General features: G+C 39.4%; 1 protein-coding gene across 1 annotated transcript in view; it reads right to left on the minus strand.

Annotated features, from left to right (window-relative positions):
• Positions 1 to 1,020: 1,020 nt before the first annotated feature.
• CCNL1 (cyclin L1) overlaps positions 1,021 to 13,677 on the minus strand; it is a 40,050-nt gene continuing 27,393 nt past the window's right edge. Inside the window, exons 4-11 of the mRNA XM_073626081.1 lie at positions 13,550 to 13,670; positions 11,218 to 11,282; positions 9,542 to 9,641; positions 8,475 to 8,579; positions 5,904 to 6,045; positions 3,996 to 4,095; positions 3,319 to 3,402; positions 1,021 to 1,743 (exon numbers count right to left, since the gene is read on the minus strand). Coding sequence (XP_073482182.1) covers positions 1,392 to 1,743; positions 3,319 to 3,402; positions 3,996 to 4,095; positions 5,904 to 6,045; positions 8,475 to 8,579; positions 9,542 to 9,641; positions 11,218 to 11,282; positions 13,550 to 13,670 — 1,069 coding nt within the window. The 3' untranslated portion in view covers positions 1,021 to 1,391. The remainder of the gene's footprint in view (positions 1,744 to 3,318; positions 3,403 to 3,995; positions 4,096 to 5,903; positions 6,046 to 8,474; positions 8,580 to 9,541; positions 9,642 to 11,217; positions 11,283 to 13,549; positions 13,671 to 13,677) is intronic.

The raw sequence follows: 13,677 nt of genomic DNA on the forward strand, positions 1-13,677 counted from the left end.
CAAGTGAAAATTTCAAACATTCTTTCATTCAGTGAATGTACAAAGATTTTTCATATGAATATTCTCATCTGAAAATTGATCCGTGTGGCCAGCATAAGGCTCGGTACACACCTATGCAGTTTGCTTTTGATTTGTTTCTACACTGCTTTTTGCTGTGCGTTAAGTACAGTATAGAGATTCCCAAAAGCAAGGTAAAGAAAACTTCTGCCTTTAGAACCACTCACTTCCTGCCCAGGACTACATGTCCCATGAGGCATTGCTCCTCACACATTCACAAGTTCGCAGGCACTTACTGACATGTATGGATGATGTACTGAGCTGTATGTGTGCTGTACTGTATTTCTTGATAGGTAAACAAATAATGCCTGTATGCAGGCCAACTAATCGGCTGGCCAATTAATCGATTATGAAAATAGTAATCGATTAATGTCATAGTCGATTAATCATTTCAGCTCTAGTTGAGAGTGAACACCTTTTTTCCCCCCAACTACTCATTCACAATACAGTTGCCCTGCTTCTATGTTGGTAAGCTAAAGTTGATTTTCTCCATGAATGAGAAAAGGCTCATCAAAAAAAAAATAAATGACTCAGCGTGGGATATGGTTCTAGGGAAGGCACCCAAAAGGCGCACACCTATAACCCATGGTGTATGAAGTTTCTGCCTGTGCCCTCACTGTACGATTAGGATTTTGATAAATGGTTTTGATATTCTACTGTAAACAACTTTGGGAGTATGCATACAACAGAAAACTCCTCTCTGAAAGCTGCATGAATTTTGGGGCATATGGACTGCGCCCAGCTCAAACACCAGCTTTTGATCACAACTACCAAGGGGAGCTTGTGCAAGGAATGTGACTTCACTGCTATAGCATGGTGACAAAATCATCACAGACCACAGCAACACAATTTACTTTATATGCCAGTTTATAAAATTTACTGTGTGGTCCTGAAGCTAGTATAGCAAAGGCCCGCCATCCCCACCAATAAATATCTATTCACATTTAAAGAATGCAGCACACATCAGAATTTTCTAATTTATTTCCTAATAAAATTAATTTTGTACACATGCAGACTAAAACCAGTATGAAAGATTTCACAATTCTTTAAATAATCTTTAAATATAACAGTGTCTGCAACCAGTTCATATAAAAATACAACATTTTACAGCAATTCAGCAACAGAAGCTGTTTTAATACATAAATCTAGATCAATGTCATCAGACCATGATTCCATAAGAAATATACTGTCATGGTATAATGTGCAAAAAGTATAGAATGAAAGAAAACCAACAGCCTGTTAAATGTCTTTTAATGTAATTTATTAGAAAATCACAATGACAAGAGTCCATATCCAGCAAATTATTTCTATTTGCTTTATAGGTGATGCAGAGCTCAGCGTCTGTGTCTACTGTGTCCAGAATGACTACTGCTGTGATGTTTGCTTTTATGTGACCTTTCAAAAGAACGTGATCGTTCCCGTCTATCCCTGTGATGATGGCTGCGGTCATGTCGGTGCTTCTTGGCAGGATCCCCATGTTCTCTGGATTTGCCTGGAGTAGGGGAATGTGACTTTTTCCGTTTATGTCCATGTCTGTTTGAAACTCTCAGGTCATCCCCTCGATGCTTGGATTTGAGGTGTGGCGACCCGTGATTGTGATGTCTGCGTGGGCTATCACTGTGGCTTCGAGAACGGCTTCTTGACCTTGAACTGTAGGTTCCGGATCTACTCCGTCGGTTGTTGTAGCTTGAGGAAAAGAAAACCTGTTTAGTTGTGTTTGATTTATCAACACTATATCCTGCATTACCAGAAACCAGGCATGTCAACCTCATGTTTTTAGGCTGCATATGGCCCCTTCACTCCTTTCCTTTGTGGGCCTCAACCAGTTAGGAATTTGAACAGTATGAGGCTCCAACTGAAAAGGTTACACACCTCCTTACATAATTTTTCAGCTGAATTCTTAGGTTTTATCTACCCTTTCTCAGGAATAAGTATTGTAAATTAGTCGATTCTAGAATGCGAAAAAAAAAAAAAAAATTCTGTGTCTAAGGTTATACACATGGACATATTTAATGCTGTACAATTGTAAACTTTGTGCCAATATTTACATGCGTTCAATGTGCATGGACCCTGCTGGCTGACATGTACCTAATGTGTAGCCAGCACAGAGTGCAATCAAGCAGGCTCCGCCCACTCAGACACAATGTTTACAACTCCCACATGAATGAATCATTCATGTGGCAGTGGCACAGACATACAAGTTGTCCGTATGAGCTCAAATACAGAACATAGAATGTTAAAAAAACAAACACTTTTGCTAACCACCAAAAACATTTCGATGCCCATTCAAGTGCTTTCACACTGGAGCGGTGCTCTTGTAGGACGGTAAAAACAGTCCTGCAAGCAGCATCTTTGCAGCGCTGTAGGAGTTGAAGTCAATGGGCAGCGGCGCTTTGTGGGCAGTTTCAACCCTTTTTCTGCCGCTAGCGGGGGTTAAAAGCACCCAGATAGCGGCCGAATAGTGCCGCTAAAAATGGCAGCGATTTACCGCCGACGCCCCCAACGTGAAAGCCTTACACACCTTCTGCATTACAGTGCCCCCACTCTGGATGAAGGAGGTTCTAGGGCACCTGGGTGGAGGGTAGAGTTAGATGTACTAGCAGATGTAGATACACCAACAACCTAAGGCCAAACTCCGGCTCACACTGCTAACAGCAACAGTCTATTTTTGTGGTGGTGGCGTGGGGGGAGAAGCTGCAAAGCATGCAGGGAATCCAGGAAGTTGTGGAAAATAGATGGCCAGCAGACAGGCAGAACTCCCAACATGAAAAGGAGATATATATATTTTTTTCATTTGCATTGCTTTCATAACGTTAAAGTGATATATTTTTTTTTTTAATCCTTATGCTGTTAGTCTTCATAAATGGATAGGAAGGTATATTGTATTTAAGTTTTAAGCTTATTTTTTTTCACATTTCTTAATTTGCTACCATATTCCTGCCCTAGGCCAAAATGGTTGCATACATGCCTGGCATCTTCATGGGCATTTTTGGAGGCGGGTATAAGGGTTTTTCAAGCAGCTAGGCATGCCCTCCCTGCCTGACCTAAGGGCAGATGGATTCCAGGAAGTAAATGTTACATGAACCATCTGCACTTATAAGATTCCAAAGGCTAGAAATGCTATGGGCTTGTTTTTCAAAGTGATTTATCAACAAAATAAAGCATGGAGATACACGGATGGGGGAGTTTACTTTGAATATCAAAAATGAATTAAATGGTGTTTTTGGTGCTCAGATACAGTAGAGCCCTGCTTTAACTTACTGTCTTCGTGGAGATCGAGATCTTGATTTTGTCCGTGATCTTGATCTACTACCGCTTCGACTTCTTTTCATTTCCTTTCGCATCCTATCGGATATAGAAATGATAAATGAAAATTACTTTGCAAATTACAACTATGGCATAATAAGACAATACCAAAAAGTCTCCCATTTGTCAAAGATGTGGTTAAATAAAAACAAAACGATTTGTAAAGAGTATTTTCTTTCAAGTTACTCAAACTAGATTAGTATGTTTAAGAAGAACTTCTCTGGGTACCCCAAAGTTCTTTTCCCCCTTACAAGTGTTCTATACAATTCATAAGGTACATCTCGCCAACAAATCTAGCTCTCTCCCGCTATGATCCGCATATGATTTCTGGGTCAGGTAGCTGGCCCTCTGATGATGTGTCCCCTGGTCCGCCAGTTGCAGTAAATGGAACATAAGGCATCCTGGAATATGCAATGTGCATATCCCAGGTGGCTTCAGAGTGAGAAGAGGGGCGAGACCAGACCAACAAAAGCAAAAAAGGTAAAGAAAAATAAAATATAAAATATATAAAATTTGAAGACAGGTTTTGGGGGGGGGGGGGGGTAGGGTTTGAGCAATGCGGATGAAGGTCCACTTTTAAAGAAGCAATTCTTAACAGCTGGAATCTAAAAATGATCCCAAACATTACATACCCATTATAAGGGCTCTTTAATGACTGCTTTTCATCAGGTTCACGTTTAACTTTTGCAAGTACTGGAGATTTTTCTTCTACTTTCACTTCTCTTGGAGTTGCTGCAGAAAAATGACAAATATTATTGAGTTAATGCAAAACGCACTTTTTTTAACCACCTATTGTTCTGTACAGGGAAAGTGGGAACGACATGAGCTGCTGTAATTCCTCTTAATCTAATTCGGAAACTGTAAAAATAGAGGACGACTAGCCTGAACAACAAACATACTTGTGCTTTTACTGCCTGGAATTAAAAGACATTTGGAGAAGTTTAAAGCAGACCTTCAGTAATTTTTTCATCTTTCCATCTATTAAAATCTTCTGCCCTTGTTGTTTTAACCTTGGATAGTAAAACATTTTGTTTCTGCCAGTAAATACCTTATACAGCCCACTTCCTGTTTCTTGTCTGGTCATTAGCCTAGGCTTATGACATCATGCACAGCTCTCTCTCACCTCCTTGAGAGTTTGCCAGAAAGGGAGGGGGGATGAGTCATAAGAGGGCCAATGAGAGTTGCAGGGCTGCAGAGCTGGAGGTGTGCCTCTGTGTAAATCCAGGAAGTGAACAGACAGCACACCGTTAAAATGGTTGCAGCCAGACTCAGTGGAGGGAGATTTTTGCAGCATATTTGGCAAGTATAGATTCACAGTATATATAAAATATGCAAAGTGATTGGAGGGAAGCTTCAGAATGGCAAAGATTTTTTTTAAGCTTCTGACAGCTGGATACTAAATCTGAGCTATAACCTACAAATAAAATTGGTTCACCAGTTATTTCTTACTGTCCCTAGTATGTATATGTATGAATGTGAGTTAGGGAACTTAGATTGTAAGCTCCTTGAGGGCGGGGACTGATGTGAATGTAAATCGCTGCGTAAGTTGACCGTGCTACACAAGTACCTGTAATAAACTCAACATGAATCTACATTACAAGCATCCACAAAGTATTAGGCTCCGTTCACATCTAGGCACCGCGATTGGGGTGCCATTGAAAGTAACGGGATTGCAAGCGTGTCCCTTGTTTTGCGGAGATTTGGAAATCGTGGCTATTCTGTCCGTGATCCAGAACGCCTAGGTGTGAATGGAGCCTTCGAGTATGAATATCAGAATAGCCCTTGGATGAATGCCAATGTCATCTTTTAGGGCTAGTTCACACCACATGCGTCCGTCCAGTGCTTTTTTTTCTGAATCCAAAACGCATATAAAGTAGGTCAGTTTTCTATGGCATGGTTCACACCAGTGCTTGCAGTTCCAGGTTAAAAACAAAAAAAAAAAAAAAAAAATTGTACTGGAACACAGTAAAATGCATCAAAAATGCACCAGACCCCAGTACAGTGAAAAAACAGGAAAAGATAAAAAACAAAAAAAAAAAAAAAAAAAACAAACTTGCAACGCATCACAAATGCATCAAAAACGCGCATGCAGACGGAACGGATCTGAAGGACATTTTTGTGGTGTAAACTAGCCCTAAGGCAAGCAAACTAAAAAAGTTAACTTACTTCTTGGCACAAAAATCTGATCAAATTATAAATTTTTCAGAACCCTTATTACATAGAACAAGTCTGGACAGAAGCCAGGAAAGCAATGCACCTAAATATTACTGTTTAAATTCAATTACCAATATTTATCTCAACAGAACAGCATATTTTCCTGGCCACTCAGGCTTCTGAAAATGAAATTGTTTTGTTGTGTGCTGACAGAAGACCTGATCTTTCTCTACCCCGTGTACAAATATAGCTAGAATTGATATAATAAGGAGTAAGACATAAATAAGGAATTTGCAAAAACAATCTACACAAATGAACTGCTGGAGATTAGACTAATAACTACCCAGACAAAATTAAAAAGAAAAAAAGAAGGAATAGGAACATACATGGTTTAGATGCAGGAGAAAAGCCTCCCATTGTAGAAAGAGCAGGTGTTCCATCAGGGTTTAATCCCTTAGCCTTTAACTTGGCTTCTTGTAAGGCCACTTTTCGCTTTTCTACTTCTTTATCCAAAACTTCAAAGTTTGGCTGCTCAGAATAAGAAAAGAAAAAAAAACTGCTATAATTATCAGATATGTTAAATATACAGTAAAATTACAAAAAGCATGTAGAGGAAAAAAAAAAAAAGCGCAACATAAAAACACATTACGCTTCCTTTTGAGATTCTCTGCAGGAATGTACAAAGGGTCAGTCCTCTAAAAACAGACATTTTAGCATTTGGTAGATGCTGAATACTTTTTTTTTTAATCTCTGCACATATGATGTGCCACCTATGAGGCGGTGACTAACTAATCCCTGTTGGATTTTTGTTTTATGTTTAGAGGATACAACTGCTGGCACTAGAACATGCATTTGTGGGCTGAACACCCAAAACCTGCCAGGTAAAAAAAGAACAAAGTCCAGAATTATGGCAGGGACAACTTGCTACTGAAGTGTCCAAAGTCAAACAGGAACTGAACCACCAGCTGAAAGGGTAGCCAATTAGGTAAATTGTATTTGATGCCCAGTTGTCATTTTGAAATGTATAAACAAACACTGCACAAGTTTTCCTTTATTGACAAATCCATGCAGGGTATTATATGCAGAAGCCTGTGGAACAGTGTAGCTACCAACACACCCTCAACATTACATTTACAGTTCATGAAGAGGGAATGCTCTCCTGAAACTCTCCCAGACCAGTGCCTGTATTACCACTCTACAAGCCACATAGCTCAATAGTAGCCAATTTATTGAATAAACATAGTCAGTAAAAGGAAACAAATTAACCACTTTAAGACCGGGCCTCTTTAGATGTGTTGTTTACAAGTTAAAAACTTTTTTTTGTTAGAAAATTACTAGGAACCCCCAAACATTATACATGTTTTTTTCTAACACCCTAGAGAATAAAATGGCGGTTGTTGCAATTCTTTCTGTCACAAGGTATTTGCGCAGCGGTCTTACAAGCGCACTTTAAAAAAAATATATATTTTTTTAATTCAAAAAAGTGTAAGACAACAGTAAAGTTAGCCCAATTTTTTTTTTATATTGTGAAAGATAATGTTATACTGAGTAAATTGATACCCAACATGTCACGCTTCAAAATTGCGCCCGCGCGTGGAATGACGACAAACTTTTACCCCTAAAAATCTCCATAGGCGACATTTAAAGAATTCTACAGGTTGCTTGTTTTGCATTACAGAGGAGGTCTAGGGCTAGAATTATTGCTCTCGCTCTACCGATTGCGGTGATACCTCACGTGTGGTTTGAACACCGTTTTCATATGCGGGCGCTATTCACATATGTGTTCGCTTCTGCAAGCGAGCTTGGTGGAACGGGGCACGTTAAAATGTTTTTTTTTTCATTTATTTTACATTTTATTTCTTTTTTTTTACACTGTTAAAAAAAATAAAAAAATAATAGTGTCACTTTTATTCCTATTACAAGGAATGTAAACATCTCTTGTAATAGAAAAAATCATGACAGGACCTCTTAAATATGAGATCTGGGGTCAAAAAGACCTCCGATCTCATATTTACACTAAAATGCAATAATAATAAAAAAAAATTAAAAAAAATTGTCATTTAAAAAAAAGAAAAAAAAAAATTGGCCCTTTAAGAGCTATGGGCGGAAGTGATGTTTTGACGTCGCTTCCGCCCTGCAGTGTCATGGACAGCCACGGGAAGGATCCGATCGCCTCCGCTGCTGCCGACGGCTCCAGTAAGTGGTGGAGGGCACCGGATTGCGGCGGGAGGTGGGGCCCCCTCTGCCGCCGATAAATGTGATCTTTCGGCGAAACCGCCACAGAGACCACTTTTATCTTGTACCGGACCGCCGGCCGAACATGGGGATACCGGGGTTATGGCAGCTAACTGCTGCCATAACAACGATATCCGTACTCAAAGTAAGGACGTAACGTACATCGGCGTGCGGCGGTCCGGAAGTGGTTAACAATGTTAGGACACATGCTAGGGTTTCATTTAAAGTGGAAGTAATCATTTTCAACCAAGGAAGCTGCCAGCTTAGCCTCTGTTTAATCTGCAACTGCCACGATGCTGCACATGTGATCAGTTATGACACCAGCCATTGGATGGTTTGACAGTCTGGTTGAGAGCACAACCAATGGGAGGGTTACATTTCGGACACGTGCCAGAAATGTAACTTATTTGAAATGGTTAAATAGATGAGTTTACTTCCGCTTTAAGTAATGGCATTTACAAGAGTGGTCAATAGACTATTTGCAACTCACTGTCTAGTGACTGCTAGAAACATTTTATATAAAATGGCTTTCAGATATTTTTTTATAAAAGATCAACCATTTACAGCCGAATCTAAGTAGAAGTAAAAGTTGACCAGATCATGGCTCACTGGCTAGAAAATATGCACAAGTGTATATAACATTTTTATGTAACAGGCTTGTGACTGTTCGGAACAAAGCATTAAATGACAATATTATAAACTTTATAATAGATGAACCTTACCTTTTTCCGGGTGTAAAGTCTTAGAGCTGTGACACAGATCTCCTGCATGTTTTCCTCAGTAGCTCCAAAAAGTAAAAACCAGTGAGGTTTATTGGGTAAAGGAATCTGAAACAAAGGAAAGCTTATCAAATCCGTTACCCAAAAACACTACACCTTTAGCTTTGCATAAAGTAGTTTAATGGAACTTCCTACATTGGCAAATGTACCCTCAAGCACACATTTGACAATACAGTTAAAGTGGAGTGCTGCCCTCCCCTCCAAAAATTAAAAGCCAGCAGCTACACATACTGCAGCTGCTGAGTTTTAATATTAGGACACTTACCTGTCCTGGAGTCCAGCTATGTCGGCACTGCAACTGATGTTACCATCAGCTGTCGAGTGCTGCCGCCGCCATTGCCGGTAAGGGAACCCGACAGTGAAGCATTGCGGCTTCACAGCTGGTTTCCCTACTGCGCACGTAAAGCGCGCTGAGCTCTCTTACTGGCCTGGCGGCAGAGGGAGCCAGTCCTCTGACATACCTCGCCGCGGCGAGGTCCGGCAGAAGTGGGCACACTGTTGTAGGTCAAAAACAGCCCCCCCCCCCCCCCCCCCCCCCCGAAAGGTGCCAAATGTGGCACGCGAGGGGGAAGGAGACAGATGAGTGCAAGTTCCACTTTTGGGTGAAACTCTGCTTTAAGCATAGACTCAACAGCCAACTTTTTATTAAACACACAATAGCAGTTTATAAAGGGGAGCAGAAAAAGGTATTTGGATGCCAAAGTAGCTGGGTACCTGCTGATCAGAGGATAAAAAACCATTAGCCTTTAGCACCTTTTGTCTGAAAACCTAATATTTCCTGATTTTTTAGACATATAGTCCATTAGCAGTAGTAGTTAGCATTGCAGTCTGATAGGACCAAGACATTCCAACTAGAACTTCAAACAAATATTAAGAACAGCATGTAGGCTAAAGTCATCTACATACTAAACTTACCACAGCCAACATCAATGTCTCCCACCTAGCAATGCTATCTTTTTCACTTTTAACCTCAGAAAAACACCCATGGTGTCAAACAGAGCACGTCCTACCTGCAATACTCTTGCAGCAAGATAAATACAAGCGCATGCAATCGTTTCAGCATCAAATCTGACAAACACATTTGTACGAAGGCAATCATTCATGTAATTCCTGAAAAACACAAAAAACGAAAACTGGTTAATTGTAAAATGTGCCATACCAGGCACAAATCCTTTGGAGACTCAGCATACTTTGTTTTTTTCTTCTCTCTGAAATCTAGCATAAATCATATTATATACACAATTCCATTTTAGCTTAGAACAAAGGCACAGAAGTAGTAAACTTATTTTAGAAAATTACTATTCTTTAGCCAGTTTGAAAACTGACGGCGACAACAGTATTTTACTGACAAAGCAAAAAGAGAGCAGTATATATGAATTCATAATTATAAAAAGCTCTGACCACACTAACATTCTTTCTAGAAATGAAAACGGAACTTAATACTAGAAATCACAAGTTAAGTAGAACTGCTGTTTTCTATTAGTCAAAAGGGCTTACTATTAACTGAAGAGATTATTTTTACCTTAATATAGTAGCTCACACATTAAGCTTTAACAAAAACTGAAGTTTAGTTTTTAACATCATTAAAGCAGTTTGGCTATATATACTGCATATATACAGATCACCTTTAGCTTGATCGGAATGGTCCACTACAGCTAACTCAGTTTCCAAGAGGCACAGATGTACTTATTTTGTAAGTTCATGATAATTTCCAGTCATGGATAAATCATGCATCAGTAGGGAAAGTATTTAATAAAGAAAATACACTGCATAAAATTACAAAATGATGCCATAGCAGTTTCCTGCTCTTTGTATTTCAATTTATTCAAAATTTACTCTAAAGTCCAAGTAGGAAACAATACAGCTGACATTAGTACAGAAATAATCCCTCAATATTTAAAATTGCTCTGAAAGAGCCAAGAGGATTGCATTGCTGAAATGGTTTGGTGCAAGCTAATGAACTGTTCTTACGGCCACAGGCTCCAAGCATTAAAGAATGTGTGCTTGTTGGATCAGACATGTCAGGGAATTATTTTTGTCTTACTTGTCTTTCCACTGTATTTGAAAAACAAGACAGTGTGGAAAAAAAAAAGTTCCAGTGCATAGATGAATATAACATTATCTGTGTTAACTCACCTTACTTTTATTCATAGAAGTGATACTTTAATACAAAGTACTGAGTGGAATATCTCCTTTTCATACATGACTATTTTCTAAACATCATATAGGGATATTTAACTAAATATATACTTTTCCCTGCTTAAGTGCACAAAACATAGAAGTTCTGAAAGCAAATATACAAATCCTTTGGAACCCAGGACAGATTTAGGAGATGCGGCCAGATGAATATGGACCACTTCAGTGAATCTCGGATGAAAGCTTGCACTGCATTGGCTGAAGAGAAGGGCAGCCAATCAGGCCATCCAGAGGTTGGTGTGGTGCTGAGGGTACAGTTCTATGACTTACCATCATGGACTACCCTTTAACCAAAGAGTAGAAAAAAAGAACAAAGTTAAACAGAGATCTCCAACTAAGGTCTAGCGCAAGCCATGAAAACAGTAAGCAGAAACATGTATGTAGCCATATGTTCTAATGATTTGCTCTCTATAGTTATTTCTTGGAACACATTTATAAATATTTCTGCTACTATTTCCCTGGCTCACTAAGAAATTAAAAACAAGCTTACCAAGCTGTTTGAACCAGAGTTTGATTTTTTTCACATTCCAAGACCTGAAGGTACATTACAATGATCTGAAAAAACAAGTTGCAAAAATGTTTTACTTTAACATTATGCTTTACATAAAAGGTGCAATTATGCATAGTTATGTCTTACATAAAGATTCAGTCTAATAAACGAGATTTCAGTTTTTAACAAAGGCTGAAAAGTTAAAATCACCCTGTAGACTGCAGTGGTGACATCTCTGTGCTGAAATTCTAAGCTCTGGCCACTGACATAACATGGGGCTTCTGACAAGCAAAAGCAAGTACAAGGTTAGGCAGAAACACTTGATTTTCCAGATAGACAGAAAGGGGGTTGATTTACTAAAACTGGAGCGTGCAAAATCTGGTGCAGCTGTGCATGGTAGCCAATCAGCTTCTAACTTAAGCTTTGACAAAAAACATGGAAGACCATTGTTTTTTGTAGAGCTGCCCCAGATTTTTCACTCTCCAGTTTTAGTAAATCAACCCCAAAAAGTCAAACAGGAAGGTCTCACTGTAGTTGTAATTCAGCCCACTAGGCTTCATTTCTAACTAAAATCACATTTGGGTGGACAGAACCGTTAAAGATCACTTATACTTAAGTAGCACACTTCCACTACTTTGACTATCCTCTTCTCCCTTATATGCACAAACAAAACATGCAAAGACATTTGGGCAAAAACTTTGCACCCATACACTTCTGACCACGTCAAAATTCCAGATAGCTGATCTCCACTTGAAGAAGTGGTGCATGAATATCAGACCACCAAATCCTTTCAGCTGCGATTGAATGGCCAATGATGTGGTAAGTGCTCACATGGCCAGTACCAGGGAAAATGTGGCACTATTTTTTTCAGGAAGGCGTATATGTGCTTCTGCAGATTTAAGTCAGTATGGGATTGTTGTTCCAGTGTGGATGTCCTTTAACAAACCAAAATATTCACAAACTAAAAAATAAAATCACTTAAAAAATACTGGCAGCTATTAGCAAATCATTCTGATACCAAAATATTCTACTGAGGTAGCATAATGCCCCGTTCACACCATGTATGCTGAGCCACGGTCTTCTGCACATGTATAGTTTGAACTGGGCACAGGGAAAACAAATTCTCTCACTGAAACACCAGAGCAGAAAAAAAAAAAAAATACCATCATAAATGCAGGGCAGATATTGCATAGACCAGGGTTTCTCAACTTGGCACCCCAACAGGTCATGTTTTCAGGATTTCCGTCAGATGAAATGGCTGTGGTAATTACTAAGCCAGTGAAACTGATTAAATCACCTGTGCAAAATAATGGAAATCCTACAAACGTGATCTGTTGGGGCACCTTGAGAACTGGGAGTTGAGAAAACATTGGCATAGACATTAGATGCCAAAGGGTTGCAACCTCCCTCCAAAAATGGACTGTTTATGCGGGGAGTAGTTTTTTTTTTTTTTGGAGACCTCATTCACTCATGTGATTACAGCGGGTAGCAAACTCCTAAAAGCAGCAATCGTGTGTGTTTGAACAGCTGGCTATACAAAGCAGTCACAGCTCTACACCACCGTTCACACGTATCTCCACATCTAGCGATTACCTGTTGTCAGGAACAGATGATCATTCCTGGTAGCAATTTGTTTCCAGAAACAATCACCGGTTTCTAACTGCAGGCAATCATTGAGGGGCCATTTCATACCATGCACATGAATTTGCACGCAGTGTGATTTTAGCCCATTCAAAATGATTTCGCCGAAATCGCACTGTATGCGCTACTTTTTAAAGCACACTGTAAGCTGATAGCATGGTACAAAAGTACCAGGCAATCAAGTGCGGGCAAACGTACTGTGTTTATGACCTGCATTTGGGGTGTTAACTTTCTATTGCAGATCGCAAATGGGAGTGCATTTTGAATGCGGTCTGAATCTCAGAGGAACACAGAGCATTCCTGTGTGGGCCTGGTGTGATCTGCCCCTGAATGTGCATATACAGTACATGCAAAATCTGGTGTGTAGCTGTGGCACCTCTCTGCCAGTCACTGCTTTGTACAGGCTGAGCAGCAGCAGCTCTTTACACACACCCATTTCCAAAATCCATAATCGCAGGTGTGAACATGGCATTAAAAAATACAAAAAGGCATTTAAGTGTGAGCTTAAATATTAAAAAAAAACAACAAAAAAAAAAAAAAAACAAAAAAAAAAAACACACACACACACACACACAACCTTATACACAGAGTGCGTGATTTGTGCATAATACTAAATTAAAGACACAGCAACACAATGAGAATGATACCAATTTAATGAGAAGTATTCACAAATAGTAATGAATCAACTCACCTTGTGTGGGTGTTTTACATGGACACAAAATCCCAGCTCCTTCAACACTCTTCTTTCCGCCTTGATTACTTGGTTTTTGGTATTTATGTAGCCTTGATCAAGTATGAGTGGACTTGGGGTCCTAATTT

This window comes from Aquarana catesbeiana, linkage group LG04 (assembly GCF_042186555.1).
Source record: "Aquarana catesbeiana isolate 2022-GZ linkage group LG04, ASM4218655v1, whole genome shotgun sequence".
In the NCBI taxonomy this organism is placed as follows: Eukaryota; Metazoa; Chordata; class Amphibia; order Anura; family Ranidae; genus Aquarana; species Aquarana catesbeiana.